General features: G+C 34.4%; 1 protein-coding gene across 6 annotated transcripts in view; it reads right to left on the minus strand.

Annotated features, from left to right (window-relative positions):
- Positions 1–20,367, minus strand: part of LOC129243997 (cholinephosphotransferase 1) — a 51,960-nt gene that overhangs the window by 21,492 nt on the left and 10,101 nt on the right. For 3 of the 6 annotated variants that reach the window (XM_054881551.1, XM_054881547.1, XM_054881550.1), the window contains exons 2-4: positions 7,464–7,704; positions 7,242–7,400; positions 5,512–5,640 (exon numbers count right to left, since the gene is read on the minus strand). In XM_054881551.1, coding sequence (XP_054737526.1) covers positions 5,512–5,640; positions 7,242–7,400; positions 7,464–7,704 — 529 coding nt within the window. The remainder of the gene's footprint in view (positions 1–5,511; positions 5,641–7,241; positions 7,401–7,463; positions 7,705–20,367) is intronic. The other 3 variants (XM_054881552.1, XM_054881549.1, XM_054881548.1) reach the window with 1 other exon arrangement.

Here is a 20,367-nt window from a genome sequence, read left to right on the forward strand (position 1 = left end):
GTGCCTCACGCTTAAGACGCTAACTCACATACAGAAACAATTTGGCAGAACTCTGCTCCTGCTGAAAGCTTATACCTGCATTTTTTTTTTGGTTCAATTGTTAAGCAAACTAGAAGTACGAGTATACAAAATTATTAAGTTCACATAGTACAGCAAAACCCTTTCACACGGTTAACTGCCTTAAATTATGGTAACTTAATTCTAATTCAAAAAACACTTCGTGTGTGACAAAACATTTGAAATACCACAATTGATTATTGGATTAAATTTGAGATACTTTTCTCAAAGTTGCTAAACAAAAGCAGTGTAGACAATATTCTTGAAACCATAGCTGTATCGAATTTTTTTCTGTAGCACGGAAGCTGGGCATATTTGCGAAATACTTTGAGGCTCTTAAGCGGGTGCGGTTAAGTACCCAACCACGCAAGCAACTCGGAAATTTTTAAATTTTCGGAAAGGCACTTGAGCAGATTTTACTCCACGTGAAGTCTAACTAAAAGATATGAGCTGGAATTTTTCAATTAACTATACTTAGGAGAATTTATATAAAACAAAATTGGACAGAAATGGAATAAGTAGAAACATACCTAAATATTAAGAAATAAAAGTTAGCAAAAGAAAACAAATTTAAATTTTTAATTTTTTTATACCATAGTAAAATATATTTTAAAAATCTTCTGCAACGATAATCTTGCATTGCCAATTTAACGCAGTGCGGTCTAACAAAAAAAAAAATTTAAAAAAAAAAATGTTTTTGTGAAAATATTACATTTAAGATTAGCTGGAATATAACTTTGAAAAGCTGGGAAAGATCTGATCCATATTATACACAAAATATCGTCTACTATAATGAAGAATATTTAAAAAGCAACCCTTAACCAAATGAAAAAAGGACATTGATATAAAAATAAAAAGCTAAGAGGAAAAGAAAAAAAAGGTAACGGTTAATATTTAATATCAGGTAATATGTTAAGATACATATAATTAATACATTATTATATAAATATTTAAACAGGCATTAAGGAAAGTAAAAAACAAATGAAGTTTCATCGATGAGAAGTGAACAGAAAATTTTGCCGAGAAAATATGCAAACAAATTTTCGTTATTGTCGTTATTTTGGATACTCAATTGGATTCATCTAACTTTTTTTTACACAAATTCGTCGTTCCAAAACAAAAATAAAGCATAAATGTATGCATAAGATGGCGCAAAATTAAGCATCCATTTTGATTCTTGAATAATTTTTTATTAATTAATACAAAAAAAAAGTGATTTTAAGTGATGGAAATCTTTATTTCGGCATTTCATTGCTTTGTTTATAATTTTTGCAAATGGCGTCATACGTCAATTATATTTGACACTTGTGAACTAGACAGTTGCAATATACACATACAAACATATAAGCAATGGGGGGCTCAAAGATTTCTATTACTTTCTATCACAAAATAAAGATTTCTATCACTCAAAATATTTTTTTTTATTTAGGAAAAAAGTTAAGCAAAATCAAAATTGGTGTTTAATTTTGCGCCACCTTTTAGTTTGCCCATAATATGTACTTAATCGCTATAATTTTTAAGTAATCGAATTATTGGGTTGGCAACTAAGTAATTGCGGATTTTACTCATAGGTGGCTCCAGTTGAATTTTTAGGTTTGCAGACGTAGAACAAATGTAAAACACATTTTATTAGTTGATAGTCGGCAATTCAGCTATCAATGAGTAAAAAAAGTGTTTCGTTCGGTTGCGTACGTTGGAAAATCAGAAGAAACATTTTCGTCATATTTTGCTTTTTTATTTCCGCAAAGGGAAAACTGCATCGCAAGCTAAAAAGTTATGTGCTGTTTATGGTGACGAAGCCTGAAAAGAATGGCAGTGCCAAAATGGGTTTGCCAAATTTCGTTCTGATGATTTTTCACTCAAAGATGAAAAACGCTTTGATCGCCCAATTGAAGTTGATGACGTCCTAATAAAAGCAACAATGGATTCGGATCGTCACAGTACGACACGTGAGATTGCCGAGAAGCTTCATGTATCACATACAGGCATTGAAAATAACTTAAAACAACTTGGCTATGTTCAAAAACTCGATACATGGGTTTCTCACGTACTGAAAGAAACGCATTAACAGCTGCGGTTTGCTAAAGAAACGTAATGAGAATGATCCATTTTTAAAACGTTAATGGGTTGTTTAAAACAATATCAAGTGGAAAAGATCGTGGAGCAGGATAGGTGAACCAACTCAAACAACATCAAAAGCTGATATTCATAAAAAGAAGGTTTTGTCGTCAATTTGGTGGGATTACAAAGGAATTGTCTACTTTGAATTCTTACCACCCAACCGAACGATCAATTCTGATGTCTACATTGAACAACTAACGAAATTAAACAATGCAGTTGACGAAAAGCGGCCCGAATTGACAAATCAAAAAAGTATTGTATTCCATCATAACAATGCAAGGCCACAATCATCTTTGGCCACTCGGCAAAAATTATTGGCGTTTGGTTGAGATGTTTTGCCACATCCACCATATAGTCCTGACCTTGCACCATCTGATTACTTTTTGTTTCGATCTTTACAAAACTCCTTGAATGGTAAAAATTTCAATAATGACAATGATGTCAAATCGTACATGATTCAGTTTTTTGCTAATAAAAACCAGAAGTTTTATGAACGTGGGATTATGATGCTGCTTGTCGTTCCCACGACAGTCGGTTCTACGTAACCGGAACGACCCGGATATGCATATATCCGGCCAAGGACTGTCACTTCAGCAGCATTCCTCGTACATGCACGGGAATGTTTATGCTGCTACAACAATAACAACATGGCAAAAGGTCATTGATCAAAATGGGCAATACATTACAGAATAAAGTTATCAGGTCAGTCCATAAGTTCGTGCGTATTTTACCCATAATTTCACTTTTGTACGATTTTTGCATACAAAAAATTATTCGCGGAATATAACGGAACTATTTATATTTTCTTTGATATATTTTGCATTCAACAAGTGATTTTAATCGCGGATAGAAGCACGTGTTGTTAAAAAATAAAATGGAATCTTCGCACGCGAGTAACAACAACTAAAAAACGCACGAACTTATGGACTGGCCTGATATTTAGTTCCATGAAAAAATTGTCTTTGATTTTCTAAAAAAAAAAAATCCGCAATTACTTAATTGCCAACCCAATAGTTAATTTTTTTTCAATTTCGTTGTTTTTTAAGGGGTTACATACGTCCAGAATTTAAAAAATCGATTTTTTTTCGAATATACTGTGAAATTTTCATGCGGAAATTCCCAATATTATAGCTTCTACAGCCCATTAACTAGGTAGAGGGCGGTCCGCGCGGTCTCCACTCATGCAGTTTTTTAATAACTTTTGATGCGGTTCTTTTTCTAATATTCGAAAGTATTTTATAAATAGATTTGATTTTTGATATTTTTATTAAAAAATTTTATAAACATACATAATTAAAGTGTGGCATTTATGACGTAAAACGCATATTTTTTTTAAATGCCGTAAATTGCAAAATTTTTCGAAATTCAAAAATCCGGCTCGACGGACTATAACTATAACTTTATTTTACAAGAATTTTTTTACTTTTTGCTGATCCATCAACATTTCAAGGAGAAATGATGCAGGCCGTGGAGCAACTTTTTTTTTCATTGTACTTTAGGTCAGGAAAAAATTTAAATAATTTTTTTTATAAAGTTTAAGTGCTAATAAACAATGTATAACATTTTTTTATATTTATTTCTATTGTTATCCCTTCTAAAAACAGCGCAATTTTGGCGCTGCTGCACGTATGTAACGCCTTAAACTAAACGAGATATCGAAAAACGTCGTCTCTACTTTTCGTTTTGACTTATTGAGTTCTATGAGAATTCATCGCCACTATGCAAAAACAGTGGTGGCGGTGTTTTAAAGATCCAGAAGGATTTGCGATATGTGTCATTTTACTGCTCATCGATTGAAATTATTGTATATAATATACTTTATTTTCTCTATATAAGCCAACTTAATAGAAAAAAGTGTACATTAATACTATTAAAATAAAATAAAAATGTATTAAACTTTACGGATTTAAGTTTTTATACGATATATAATATATATTATCTATATGCATAAAATGTTCAGGGCACCACCATCATAAGTTTTGGCCATCATATGTAAGTTATCTAAATTATCGCATTCTCTCTGCTAAGTCTTTAAAATTATTACACATTTTTTTCTAAATAAAGTTATTAGGAAATAAGTATCTAAATACAAAGTGTGTAAGCTGACAGCCAGATTTGTGGATCGAATATTAGAAATAAACATATCACTGTGAAATAAGCGGGAAAAGTATTGGAACAAATCCTTTGTAAAGGGAATTGGTGGGTACTGATAAAATTTGCTTCTGAATTTTTGTGGAATTAGTTTTACGTAAAGTATTTAGGGGTTCTTAAGGTTTTTATAAGACAATTACATTTTACATTTTTGTATTCTCTTGTAATGCAGCCTGTATTCATCATAATAGGCGCTTTTAGATTCATTTAAGTATTCAATTTTGCCAAGAGTGAGCTTGTCGAGCTTTTGATTTTAAAAATTAGTTTTGTGTAAAAAGAAATATATAAATTATGTATATATTATACAATATTATAGTTTTTGCATAACTATGGATTTTTTACAAATTCCGCATACACTCGACTCTTAACTATGCTCCGAAAAACCAAAGGATTTTCCCGTTTTGCGCAAAAATTATAGGAAAAATTTAAAGAAACTATGCATTTTTTACATAGTCAAAATATAGAATTGGAATTATAGAATTTCATTTATATAATTTTTTTTTTAATAACATATCACAGACGAATAAGTTTTCAATTGAAAAAACTGACTTGCAAACATTCTGTAACGTAGTAGAAATTACAGGCAAAATTAAGCCATGAATAAATTGTAAATATATAAATTCATTGCAATATGTATGTATGTATGTAGGGCACATAAATACTATTAAATGAATATATTAATTTTATATTTCTTCTTAATGCGCTTGAGGGCATTGGCCCTTTAATATTGCTCTCATTTCGAATCATTGTAAATTAAATTATTTATTGTCTAAATAAATACAGTTATAATATTTTATGGAAGCAAAAAAAAAACTATATAGTTAGACAAAACATTTGTATACATTTTTTTTTATTTATTTTTTTTTATAGCCAAAGTGGCACTCAAAATAGAAAGTTAAATTTTATATAATATTTTTATATTTTATTTGTACCGAATTTGCGTTTATTTTTAGTGCAAGTAGCGCGCAAAAAAATACTTTAATTACTTTACACTCATTTCTGAATAAAATAATTTAAATACATATAAAATTTTCGTGCTCTTTGTTTTTTGAAATTTCTAATTGTTCTAACATTTTTATTTTTTGTTTTGCACAAATGTTCCTTTCTCTGTCTAGTTTTTATAGTCATTTCATTCATTTTTATTTTTTGGTTTTTCAATTAAATTGTTCAGGGCAAACTTACTGCAACTGTGGAGCCGTTCTTGCCAACACCGCCAGCCAAAATAACTGAGAATATAAACCATAATGACCAAATACCACAAACTAGGGTCATTAGCGATAGGATGGACCACATTTCAATATTACCAAACATCTAAAGGGTATATATTTATAGTAAATTTATATATGTATGCAGATGGATTTGAAATTTTTATATATTCCAAAACAAAAAAAAAACGAATGTTAAATACATAAAAAATTGTGGCATTTTATAGATTTATATAAAAATAATTACTAGCTTCTTAACGATAAAAAATTATTTTTTAATTAATTCTCTGTGCCAATTTCCAGATGAGCCTAAATACATAAAATTAACAACAATAAGAAGTTAGCCATTTCACCTACTATCTATCTATAGCCGATGATGAATTTTCACAAAAAAAAAAAAAAAATTTCTGAGAATACCGATAAAAAAACTTAACGTATTTTAGATGCCAACCACATAACAATTTTTGGATTACTAATTCTGTTTATACTAAAATGAATTTTGTAGCCCAAATAGGTATTAACAAAAACAGAAATATATTAATCACTGAAAAAAATTTAGTCAAAGAAAAGTGTATAAAATAGTTTAAATTAGTTACGTAAAATAAAAAAATATGACCTATAAAGAAACTTCAATTTGTGTATTAAAATAGCAGTTCCTAAAATTAAAAAAACGTGTTTAAAGATACATATAGAATTTGGAGTATCGTGGGTAAAAAATCGCCAAGCGTCAATACGTTTATTTCTTTTAGGAAACAGATTATCCGATTAGCCATTACGCTATATTTTATGCACTCATTCCGAACTTTTATACATTTTTATATTTTGGTAGATACGAATCAAAGAATTAAAGCGAATTAAAGCAAGTCACTCTGTTCTTCTTCTTCTAAATATACAATTTGTATGACACATGTATTTTACGCAAATTTGAGCCAATTAGACAAAAAATTTTTTCTCTTCGCAGTTTTGAAATATAAAAAAAGTGTAAATTCGAAAGGATGCTATATAAAATTTATAACAAAAATGATTTGTTAATTTTTTTATTTTTGGGGTAAAACTGTACACATTTTTTAAGAGTTATTAAGCATGCTTTATGTTTTAAAAATATAATTTTGAGCAATAGTGTTCACAAAAAGATATCTAAGTGAATTTAAATAGGTTTTTGATTTTTGCATCAAAAAATATTTGCCGGTTAATGCCAAACTCATTTGTGAAATCTATTCTATTGTATTTCGAAAGAATAGAAACGTCATTATTTAATTCAGTTCGAAATTGTATTATAATAGATCGTTTCAGGCAAATACTAATATTTCTAAATTTTCGGAGTTAATTTTATTTTACTCCGAAAAACTTCGAATTTCGCCAGCGCGGATTGGATTTAAGCAAAAATTAATTTTTAATATTTTCGGAAGTTATTTATTTTACATTTTATTTACTATAAGTGACAAGAATTGCGTTTCAGCAATTTGCACACATTTTAATGTGATCAAATTCATATTCCGAGAACCATTAATTCATGTGCTGTAGTGAAATCAAGAATTTACGTTAGTTTTGCTAACTTTACTCACATTACAATTTACTAGCTAAAAATTTTGTTTGTAAATGACACTTAGCGTCTTTCAACCACGAATCCCACAAAGCAAATAGTAATAAAGTATATGTCATTATTAGCAGAGAATAAAAATAGTTTAAAATCAACAAATATCATACCCGCGTTTGCCACACCTCCGAGCCGAAAACAGCCGAGATGACATGTATACCCATAATGGTGAACTGTGCCTCCGTCACATCCACTTTGCCGAAGCGCAACGTGCCCGAAACGTACGTCTGCCAATGGGCGCAATAGAATAATGCAATGGCACAAAAGCACTATCCGGATGAAAGGAGTGTGAAATGTTTCAATCTTTTTAAATGGCATCTATACATACGCACCTGAAAGAATAACCAATTTGGATATTGGCCTAGTTGACAGGATATGCACGCTGAAAGCGCCACAAAAACGGTTGATATGGAGTCGCAACCGTGATCGAAAAGCTCACCCAAGGGTGAAGAGGTATTTGTGCGACGCGCCTGCTTACCATCGATCGAATCCAAACTCTGATAGACAAAGAGGCCAAATGCGCAGAGAAGACTGGCCCAGCCGGGTGGCGGTGACTTGGCATCGGGACTGTAGCTGTTGGTGGTGGAAAAGAGAATCAAGTTAATTTAGAAAGAAATAATAAACCATAACACTAAAACACACAAATATATCAAAATAAATTTCAAAGAAAGCAGTCTGGAAACAAAGTAATTCAATGCTTATAGTCGTTGTAATTCTCTTGAAAGGAGTCCTAAATAATTCAATTCGCTAGAATACTTTTACTATTTTTTAATGGAAAATAATTTTTGCTGGCTTCAATTTATTTAAATAAGCAATACCAACGCACTTTGCAACTGAAACCCAAAACGTATTTATGTTCGCCAACGAAAGCCATATTCTCTGTTTACCAAATTTAAATAAACTTTTGCTGGAATAAAACTGAAGTCTTTCGCCATTTCTTTTAAATATTTGCACAATTCTACCCAATATGAAAGTATCATTTTTACTTTTCATTTGAAATGCAAATAAAATACTTATGTATTGTAAAATGTTAGCATATAAATATTTATTGCCTCGATGTGTTGTATTGAATTCAAATCCCTCAGAGCTATTACAGCAAAGAGAAAATTGTCTGCCTGTTTACCTACTCAGCTGTTCTTAAGTTTCAAGGTCTAAACCTTGCATATAAATATTTATAATATTTTATTGTTGTAGCAATTTAAATGCAAGCAGAAACACTCAGTTACAAAATTATAAAAGCTTCACTTAATGACAACTTTTAATTATTTATTTATTTTTTAATTTCAACTATTTTTTGTTGCATAAAATTATAGTTCATTCTATAAAACGCACCATATTAAACAAAGTTTCAAACTTTTTAAAATATTTATAAAAATTCGATGAATTGTCAATGAAATTTCAAAATTTTTGGATCCATTAAATTTTAGTATAATAAAGAGCAAATTAGAAATGGCTCAAGATGCTCGTTGATTTTTTATAATTTTTCCCCCTGATGGTGTTGCGAATGCTCCCCATATTACGTTTTTTTCGCATCTGGCATTGGCTACTAATGGGTCCTTGGCATAACATACCATCCATGAAGAGCTTAGAAGTGAAGAGCTAAGGCCACGAAATAACAGCTGGCACCAAACTGTGGGGTTTTGCCAAGTTAAGTTCTTATAAGAAGATTATAGCAATCTGCATATGCTCGCTATCTCGACATATAGTCACCGTCGACTTCTGTCATTTTTGCGATCAATACCCGGAAACATCACTACACTTGCTTCTCGAATGCGATGCCATAGCGAAAGGAAGGAATATATGTACGTCTCGGCCTGGTGTGACCAGAAGAAAGGCACATACGCTTAGCCCCACACTAAAGCAGGTAGGAAAGAAACGTGAATGCCCCTGAGCATTCTCAGTTTATCCCGGGGAGGGTTATAACTTTATTAAACCTATTTTTGTTGTACCCTCCCAGTAAGGATTTCACCTGGCGTAGCCCCATAGCCCCCCCAAACCTGCCTTGGCCCTCAGCCCTCATCGCTCCTAAGCTTCTCCTTGATGGTGTGTTGTCCCATAGCAAGGGAAGGCTCGGGTTCTATTAAAGGTTAGGCCGCAGCCTCTCTTGCCAATGCGTCCGCCATTTCTTTTCCAGTTATACTCCTGTGTCCAGGAATCCAGATTAGTCGGATGTGACTGTGTGTTCCTAGTAGATAAAGTTTTTCGATACACTCAACCATCAGTGAAGACTTGATCTCACAGGACCATAGGACCATGAGTTCCGCCTGACTGTCGCTCAGAATGGCAATTCGCTCATTCCGGAAATTTCTGTCTAAATTTATCTCTGCACATAGACAGATCGCACACATCTGCACTTGGAAAATTACCCATCGGCACAGAAGGCCTGGTTCTGGGACCGTATATTCCAGCGCCTATGCCTTCTAGGATCTCAGTGCAAGGGTACATTCCTGGAGTTTATTTTCAAATTCAGGTCTAGTCCAGTTTAACTTATCGTTCAGTTCTATACTGAACTTCTTTTCGAATGTTCTGGGTAGCTGGGTAAGTGGGAGCTGCAGCCTCAGCACTTCCATATTTTCAGATGTAATCACTTTTCCTCTCCCGAAGCCTTCCCTGCTAATATGCAGCGGGATACGCTTGATTGTTGAATAAATATTTGAAGCGGTGTCAGCTCAAGGATTCTTGGGCTACAGCCACTTATCCTGCTAGACGTTTGCAAATCATTAGAGCTTCTGTTGCTTTGGACAAGGTTGCGTCAACATGCACCTTCCCGCTGAGCTTGGCGATCAGGAGAATACCCTTAACTATTTCTAAAACTAGCCTGTATTTCCAAACTTCACATTTTGTTCTTCTTATATGAGATCACTGTTGGTCATGCAAGTTAACTATGTTAGATCTAAGTGAAAATAAACACTTAAAATCATGATTAGATTGTATCTAATACGTGTATCAAGTTTGTCTCAAAACCACTATAAGATTTGATATTTCAAGCATATGCCTTAGAGTGATTTGTGTAGGAAAAACGGGACAGTCTGAATCATAACATTTTGCACTCAACGACTAGTTGCGAAACGGTTACGCTGCAAAAAACAATAAAGCTGCTGAAACAGTTTTACAATTATAGGTTAATGTATTTTTTTTAATTCTGACAATGCAATGGCAACGCCAACGCTAACGTCAACAGCAGGCAGCGCTGCCACCGACAGTGACTAGTAATTCTACCACTGCGCGCCAAAAGCAAACACGAACATTGACATCAAATCCATAGAACAAAAAGCGAAGCAAAATAGGTGTGTGCGACAAACAAAACAAAAAATGTGTGAAAATAAAAATTAATAAAGCGAAAAAACGACGAATAGAAATTTATAACTACTCAGAAATACAAACATACTCGGCGAATGTAAGCAGCGTAAAAGGCCGGCAAAAATAAAACATACGGAGATTTGTCATAAGCTGATAAGCTGAACTACGAATTGCATACTAGTATGTACATATGCATGCATGCATTAATTCGTTTTTTGCAACAAGATACATATCTATGCATCGCCTATGTGGAGCGGTGGGCGAGAAATTGCGCAGCACTAAACGTCACCAACACTGTAATAGTAGGAGTGGCCGTTCGGCAGAGTGCAAAATGCAGTGTACCAGGTTATTAGACAAATTTAACAATTGTCTGATAATTTTAACGGGATCATTGCAAAAAAAATAAGAAGAGGAAGGGAGAGAGTGCGTTGATTGGCAAGGCTAAAGCTTAGAAGAAATTTAAGGCTTTGCAACATTGAGATATGCTGGAGAATGCATATATAAGTTGTTCCTAACTCTATACAAAAGATTGGGCCAAAAAGTAGTTGTTGAGAAAACAATTAAACGCAAAAGTAGTTGAGTTTACATAGAAGTTATTGATAACTCCCAACTGTGTTCTTGCAGAAATATGGGTGCGAAAATGCTGATGATTCGGAGAGCAACAAAAAAGAGAACAGCAAAATATAACCCCACTGAGAACACCTACACAAAGGACAAGTTTTTTTTCCTGTAAATTCGGGGCGCGATAATTAGGAAAGAGGCGAACAATTTTCTCTTCAAGATAGAGGTCATTCTTCGGTAGTAAATTTTCCGAGTGTTTTTCGCCATCAAAGAGCTTTTAATAAAAACCATAGAGGCATATACATATATACATATGTATATCATACTAGGCCTTACCGCATTGTAGTTTGGAGTTCATAAATATAAAAAAAAATCAAAACTAATTAGAAAGTGATAACGCCGTGAAAGCTAGGCACACAAGTCTCAACTTTGTGCTTTTCTTTCAGATTTTTATTATCTGGCATGTGGCATAAACTACGAAGAATATTAAAAAATATTGCAAATACTTTTACTGATACTTTTATGATAATTGCTATGAAGACGTGTAAGTAGACCCTCTGGGAGCACAGTGATGATAACAAATCGACTAATTTGCGTATGCCAAACAAACACTAAAGCAGCTGTCAGGCGTGATAGGGAAAGTGATTTCAATAAACCAATATTCAATAATTTCCGTAAGTAGTTACACTATACATGTAAAGTACTTTCGAAAAGTAGTTTTTTAATATTTTTAAAAAGTCGCTTGCAGGTTAACTTTCTAAAATTATTTTTTTGGCGGCCAACACTAACACGCAGTACTTTTTGAAATGAAATTGTGGGTATTTTATTATTTCATAACTGTAATGAATAGTAGCTCTTGATTATTAAAAGCGGGTACCAAACATAAAGGAATGGATGGGCACTTTGAGTGGCGTGCGTACAAAATATGAACGCCATATGTCTTATATCTCTGATTTGCAATGTTTTAATAACGCATACATTTAGCAAAGGTGTAAAATTGAAACTGCTTATTCAAAATCAATGAGTCGTAAAATTAAAATTTTTTGGTATATTTATTAAACAAATTTTTTGTTAAGACTAATTCATTTTTATAAACCATTTTTTTTAATAAACCAATTTATTTTTATAAACCAATTTATTGTTATAAACCAATTTATTTTTATGAACCAATTTTTTTTTAAATCAATTTTTTTAAAATCAATTTTTTTTTAACCGAATTTTTTTTATAATCAATTTTTTTTTTAAACGAATTTGTTTTTATAATCAATTTTTTTTTATAAATTAATTTTGTTTTTTATAAATAAATTTTTTTTATAAAGCAACTTTTTTTTATAAACCAAGTTTTTTTATAAACCTTTTAATTTATTATATTACAACATTTATTAAATTGAATTAAAATTTTTACATATTTGTATTATATTAAAAAATTTACATTGAAAATGTATGAAATAAAAAACCTTTTGTGGGGGGTAGAAAATGAGCAATTTGTTTCTATCCAAATAGTTAAAAAAAGGACAAATTTAAAACGTTTTTTAAATTATTTCTAGCCCCACATAAAGCTTGTCCTGAATATTTGTTGTTAGTTTTAACAACTTTAAAAAAAATGTCTCCATTTAATTAGGTTTATTTCTTATTGTTAAGCGCTGATGTTAATCTAATATTTTAAATATTAATAACTGAAAAATGCAATTATCGAAGGGTACTTTTAAAATTATGTATTCTTCCAATATTTCGACCCCAGTGCCACCTAGTGAATAAATTATTTTTCTGAAATGTTGCTTTCCATATACATACATATATTAACACTTATTCTATGTATGAACCATATCAAACCATAAAAGAAGTTTTAGAAATATCAGGCGCCTAGCTCTACAGGGTCCGGCACTCGGAGTGTAACTAACTTCAGACAGCTCTGTTAGTTAGCATTTTGCCGAGAGTAAACTCGAAAAAAGAAAATCAAAAATGGATTGATGGAAGTGGTCATCAAAAGACTGCAACGTCACATGAAATGGTCCAAAAAGTGAAGAAGCGACTTGAGCAAAATCCCGACGAAGTGCCACTCAAATGGCGAAAGAACTGAAAATATCTGACCGCCGCATAGTGAAAAATGATCTTAAAGTCAAACCTTACAAAATCCAAAAGGGGCATGATCTCGCAACAAGTCAGACTTGAGAGAACGAAGCAACTCCGCTTTGCCGAAAGCGGTCAATTGTGTTTTCTGATGAGACAATTTTTAAAATTGAGCAATTCGTAAACTCCCCAAACGATATGGTTTATTTGACCGACCGGTCATACGAGAATTTGAGTCATCGATTGGCCACCAGGAGGCAGCGCACGCCACAGGTAATGGTTTGGGCTGGTGTAATCGCAGACGGGCATTCTCCAATCGTTTCCATCGAACCTGACGTCAAGATAAATGCGAAATATTATCGAGAAAGCATTCAGGATTTGAAGACGTGGACAGACAAATATTTCGGTGGCAGACTATATACGTTTCAACAGGACTCGGCATCGTCTCACAAAGCTCGAGTTAGCCAGGAATGCCTAAAAAACAACGTTCCGAACTTCATAACGTCCACACAATGGCTCTCAAATTCACCAGACGCAAAGCCGAGGGATAATTCTCTTTGGGCCATTTTGGAGAGCAAGGACCGGACTAAAAGATTCACCATCTCGAGGCGCTGAAAAAAAGCATTGTCCGCGAGTGGAGCAAAATACCTGCAAGTCACATTCGGGCAGCTTGCGATTTGTTTCTGGACCGTCTCAAGGCCATAGTCAAGGCAAAAGGTGGTCATATCGAGCAAAAGTAAATTGATTCTTAATTGTGTGTTATTTTCACATATTTTTTACGTTGAATTAAATAAAAGTAAATAATTATCCAAACTAAATTTATAGCCTCTTTAATTGGTTACACTTCGAGTGCCGGACCCTGTAGCAGGCAAAATGTTTCATATTATGTCAATATAGGTTGGTTCATCGTGGTTTTGGAGTTGGATATTTCAAACTTTGACAGACTTCAGACTTTGACAGCAAAAATAGCATCAGTGAACACTTACTCGTACCAAAGCTGTCAGATTATGGAAATGTTTTTTCTTAGTTGATTCCCAATAAGATGAACAAAAGAAAAATTTCTAAATTTCTAGCAAAAAAAAAAATTGTTGAAAATGTACTACTCTTACTACCACGTCTGACCGCACCTCACTAATATCTCATGCGATGCTTCGACGACATAAGTACATATGGACATATATATGTATGTGATAACGTCAGAAAGATGCTTTGAATGATAAAAAATAACGTAAATACGAACGCAACTCCTGATAACAGTCGCAGATTTTGTATTTAAATTGATAGTTAACAAAAAAAAATATTTTAGCATGAAATTTATTACGTAATGTGTAGCCTTTGTGCCCCGACTGCTGATTTCAATTCAAATTATAATAAAGAAAAGAATACCAAAAAATAAGAATACCATAATAAATATAAAGTACATAGTGACAATGGGATCCGGGACCCCATTCACATGCATTTTTTGTTCTATTTCTTATTTTTGTTATAGATAATTGAGTAAATTGATCGCAGCTGCACTGCGACTGAGTGTGTGAATTATTGCTATATATGTAGTACCTATGTATGCGGAACGAATGCAAATTGCAATCGAAGAAAGTATTGACTGATTTGTGTAAACAAAAAATAAATTCCAACCCATTGTCCTACACTCCAACTGTACGCAGAAGAGTTCAGAGAACATTCATAGCAAAACAGGAATTATTCTGCAGCCGGAGCTTATAAAGGGTTTTTTTTACCTTTCTTGCGCTGAAAATAATTGAGATCGGCGACAAGTGTATCAGATTGTACACCCTGAATCATTCATACTTCCAATCGAGGTCAGCAAACTTATGAGGTATGGAGATCCACGCACACAAACCTTGATTCCCTAGCCACCAAAAAATGATCCATAATTGTTAAACATTTGTTTCCTAAAGTCACAGTCCTTGGCCGGTTGTAAGCCCGGTTCGTTCCTCAAACGTAGGACAGATAATCGCGGGAATGCTCTGAAGGCGATGTTGTTGTAACATCCCCCACATTTTCTTTTAAATGCTATTGGAGTGTAAGTTCCTAACTGGGGGAAATAATTCTGTGCTATTCCGGTAACGTAGACCCGACTAATATGAGAAAAAGTCTTAGTTAATATTCTACGAACGCTGTTAAATTATGAACAAGTTAGTTATTAGAACGAAAGGAAAATTGGAGTAACGAAAAGTTGTTATTTTTCGATGGTAAGGCAGTCATTCAAACAGATTTAGTGGCAATAGGGGAAATGTTTCGAGTTTCGTGTAGCTGCGGGATAAAGTAGATAACCAAGTCCTTCAACTTCGGTAGAGATGGGTTTGAGAAGGAAAGCTTATACTCGTACCCTCACGGAGCATTTGAATAATTAAACGGTTCTCCTGAACTCAACTCCAGACATAACATCAATAGCACCTCTAACTTCGAAAAGATACTCAGGTTAGAGTTACTAATAAATAACAAACTGAATGACACAGACAATGGAAAACCTCTAGATCATTTTTCTGGCGAAAGAGTATGTCAATAGCGTAACTCTGATTGATCTATGAAATAAACTATAGCTGGTCATAGAATGGTCAATTAAAAACATTCAGAACAGCTTCCCCGGTTTGCAAGTCAGAAGTAATAGCCAGATAGGTCCACATCAATGGCTCAGAAATAAAATTCTAAGAGAATTGCACTGGTACCATATGGTGAGACATTCTATGACCTATCCGTGCCAGCTTGGTCCAATTTAGTTCAGCATATTGTATTAGGTTAAACTACAACCTATCCAGAATCGACATCGACATGCTCAACATATCATATGACCGGGCTTTGAAGGTAACCCCCCTTGTTAGATGAGGTTGACGACGATGACTGCGGACTTCACCGTGCCAGACAGGACTTAATAAACGGCAACAACAACAAAAACAACTTATCTATTATCACCCACATTCACCGAGATAAACTGTTACAACAACAAAAACACCCGATAGTACCTTACGTTTTCACGGCAGTAGGTTCTACGTTACCGAAACGACCAGCTGTCACTCCAGCAGCATTCCCCGTACATGTATTGGGAATGTTTATGCTGCTACAACAACAACAACAACAACAACAACAACAGAGTCCCCCACCACATTTAGGAACTGTCGATCTCCGAGAATCGTTATCGAAGTCCAGCCCCCACCCATAGCAGACGAAGAGCTTCATTTATCCCATGAAATCCGCATTATACTCACACAATTTCGTTCTGGATATTGTAGCAGGTTAAAATACCAGTCATCCAGAATTGACCAATATATATTTAACACATATCCGGAACAGTATGCGGGATACACCAACTACCTCTTTAAATGCCCACATAAACCTACTCAACTAACGCCACTTTTCCTCTAGTCCCACACTTTTGAAACAGCCTGCTTCCTGGGCCTATCATTAGACGACCGATGGCTTTGCTGTATTTGGCAGTTTTCTAAACTGCTACAACAACAACATCGCCTCTCATCAATCTTCTCTTCATATCTTCCAGTGACAATGGTCACTTCGTTTAAATTGTGAATCAATGTTGCCAAATGAAATAATAAGTTCCAATCACATGTCGGGGGGAATGCTTAGCAATTTGAGTGAAAGTAGGAGTTTAATAGTTACTTAACATTGACGATATTCTCATCTTTAATTACAGCATCGGTTGTGTATGTGATGTTGCTGTTGTTGGAATTAAAATCAATGTTTTTGGCAACCATCAACGCATGCTTACGTAACCTATTTAGATTTCTGAATTTGCATTTGATGCTGGGCAATTACGGAATTCTGCGATATGCTGAGTCATTTTGCAAAAATCAGGTGGGAACGTAATACAATTTGTTGTTTTGTCGATTGGCACTTTTCCATTTCCTAAATCTAACAATTGTTTGGCAGAGTGAACTGGTTATGTATCGCGCTGCCATTGCAAACGCATGTATGTACTATTTGTACGTAAATCTGGCGCCAAAGAATTGATTATTTGAGACACACCTTTAGTCCAGCAGCTGAAGTTGAGACTGAAATTACTTGAAGTGCTTGGCAAAAATCGCCAGCTAACAAAATCAACGCCACTTCAAATAATCGCATATTGCCCTTAAAATCTTGCAATCAAGAGTTTCCATTGACTTTATGTATGGCTTGGCATTTATATGCCGCCCTTACTATGCAAAGCGTATCCTAATATAAACAAAATAAACTGTATTTTTATAAAGTAAGTCCTGCCATAAGTTCTGTTACAAGTAGGCTCCGTTATAGATATGAAATTTTAATGCTTGTTTTAATGAATTTGGTTTTATTTACTCATGTAAATATAAAAGAAGTTTAAATTTTCATTCGAAATGGCCACCATTTGGTTTTAGACAAGCCTTCAAACGATTAGGCCATTCAGCTATTAACGTCACCACTCGAACCAAAGATTACTTGAAACTCTACAAATTTCTGTGAGGTCTTCGACAGGCCAAATTCTCTAATTCTGACCACTAAACTTTAGTCCAATGGATTCAGATCTGTGGCCAATCTTCTGCGGCTATGATCGAAGAAATATTGTGTTTTAGTCACTGTTGGGTGGTTTTTGCCTAATGGGCTAGAGTGGAATCTTGCTTGAAGGTTCAACGCCTTCCATTGAATAGAGTACTGCTTCACCATGCATTCTAAGACATCCTCCTGGTACATTTTTTCTTCGGTCTTAGTCCCTTTTTCGCAGAAATTAAGAGATGTAACGTCTTTACAAACACCCCACAAAACCATTACGAAAGCGGGATGGTGCCACGCTGAACCCTTTTAACAACATTTCTTGCGTCTTTAGGCGTATAAATTCTGTCGTTTTGCTTATTAAAAACTTCTTCAACAGTGAAAATTTTCTCATCTATGAAAAGAATATTTTCATGGTCGTTGCATCTGTCGAGTCTAATTTTTTTCAAGCGCATTGTCAAAAGATGACCAGTTGAGCGACGGAAGGCTTTCACGTGGAGATCATCTCTAATTAGTCTTGACATGGATCTGGTCGATACATTGATTTCCCTGGGATTTCTGTGAATTCTTCCACGAATGGCTTTTATGGCTGCACTGGTTCGCATCACGCGACGACAAGCACTTCTTTTTCTGTCCGTCACTTCAGATGTTTGGAAAAAACGATTGCTCGTACGGTAAACCAACATTCTCGAAATATTAAGTTTTTCCAGCAATTCGTGGATCTCACTTGCACTTTAACCCCACTTATGTAATGCAATCTCTGCAATGCGATTTTCCTAAGCTCCACACTCCGCTGTTAACAAGCGAAATTTGCCACGAAATTGAATATAATTTAGAGTAGACAATGCAATAAGAAAAAATAACGGAACTTTTTTCTGGAAATTTTTTCTCGCTGTATGCATTCTAAAATTTGTCACAGAATTTATTTCAACACTAAGTAAATGTCACCAGCAAACGTGACTTTGCCCTTGCCCTAAGTGCTTATATAGCGTTTTTCAATAGGTGCGCTTCAACTTTTTTCCGATAGGGAGGGCGAATGACGCAATATTTTTTATTTTTCACTTGTCATTTGTAAACTTCATTTGTATACATTTCATCATGGAACGCTACACACTTGAGCAACGATTGCAAATCGTGCAAATTTTTTATGAAAATAATCGTTCTGTTGCTGCTACTTTAAGACTACTTTTTTCCAAAAAGTGATGAAGCTCACTTTTGGCTCAATGGCTTTGTCAACAAGCAAAATATGCGTTACTGGGCAGAAAGTAATCCACGCGTGATTCATGAGGCACCGTTGCATCCCGAAAAAATCACTATTTGGTGCGGTTTACATGCCGGCGGCGTAATTGGCCCATATTTTTTCGTTGACGAGAACGATCGCCACGTTACTGTGAATGGAAATCGATACCGCGACATGATAAACGATTATTTTTGGCCGCAATTGAATGGTATGGACTTAGACGACATGTGGTTTCAACAGGACAGGGCCACAAGCCACACAGCACACGCTACTATTGATTTGTTGAAGAGTAAGTTCGATGAGCGCATTATTTCCAGAAATGGACCGGTCGAATGGCCGCCGCGCTCGTGTGATTTGACGCCTCTAGACTATTTTTTTTTGGGGTAATGTGAAGTCATTGGTCTACAGTAACAAGCCGGCGACGATTTGTGAGCTCAGAGCCAATATTGAACGCGAAATTGCTGGAATTTCGGCCGATTTATGCAAAAGAGTGGTCGAAAATTGGGTTCAACGATTGGACTTCGTAAAACGTGCACGCGGTGGTCATGCAAAAGAAATCGAATTTCATACTTAAATGTATATGTTCAAACTCGATAATAAAAAAAAATTAGTTAAAAAAGTCAAACCGTTTGTGTTTTATTAAAAAAAAAAGTTGAAGCGCTCTTACTGAAAAACGCTTTAGCTAGCGGCTTGAGGGCCATGTAGCGGTTTTGAATTTTAGTAGCGATCGCGGTAGTATGAGCCGCAATAGTTTTTTTTAATATCAATTAAGTCACTTGGCCCTCAATTAGACAATCAACCGATTTTATGTTATGCTCTCCTTTGCGGTAGTATGAGCCGAGAAGGAGAGCAAACTACTTTGAGTAAAAGCAAACTAAAAAGAAAAAAAAAAACAATTCACTATGTTATAATATCGCTTGTCAGTGTAGATTCCTATATCACGAAAAATGTTGAGTGCATTGTCATTACCAGATGGCCTAAATTCGCACGTGATAGCATATAAAGCATATATGTAAAGATCTTGACTTGTCTCTAAGAAGGCAAATGTTTGCTACCATACGAATATTCGCAGGCATAACGAAATTTTATACATGCACACATACACATATCGTCATATGAACACTCATACATACAACATTAGAAGTTTGTCAAAGCTGCATAAGCTAGAGGGATCAACAAAAGTGTTTGTGTAATAGAATAAAAAGCTAGAAAAAATAAGTACCTAATTAATAGCGAAACAAAAAGTACATGACGCCCCGATTTTAAACAAACAAAAAGAAAATTACGAAATTCGAGGTAACCATTTACGGCCATACACGTACCGGCGGCATGTGAAAACAAAAATACCTGCAATGGCAAATTTTATTCATTCATTTTGCTTTCAAAATGGGATATTTTAACAATTCGCCGTTTTATTTGCTAGCTTCTTGTTTAACCCTCGGGGTGCCCCTGTGCACTTTGCCACTGTATTAGCCTTCCGATAGTTGCTTTTTTACGCTATTCTTAATTAAAATTAGTATCAATGTAATTGACCCTATAGTGGCATCGTGAGACGTTGGACGTGAGATCGCATAACCGGCAATTTA

This window comes from Anastrepha obliqua, chromosome 4 (genome assembly GCF_027943255.1).
Source record: "Anastrepha obliqua isolate idAnaObli1 chromosome 4, idAnaObli1_1.0, whole genome shotgun sequence".
In the NCBI taxonomy this organism is placed as follows: domain Eukaryota; kingdom Metazoa; phylum Arthropoda; class Insecta; order Diptera; family Tephritidae; genus Anastrepha; species Anastrepha obliqua.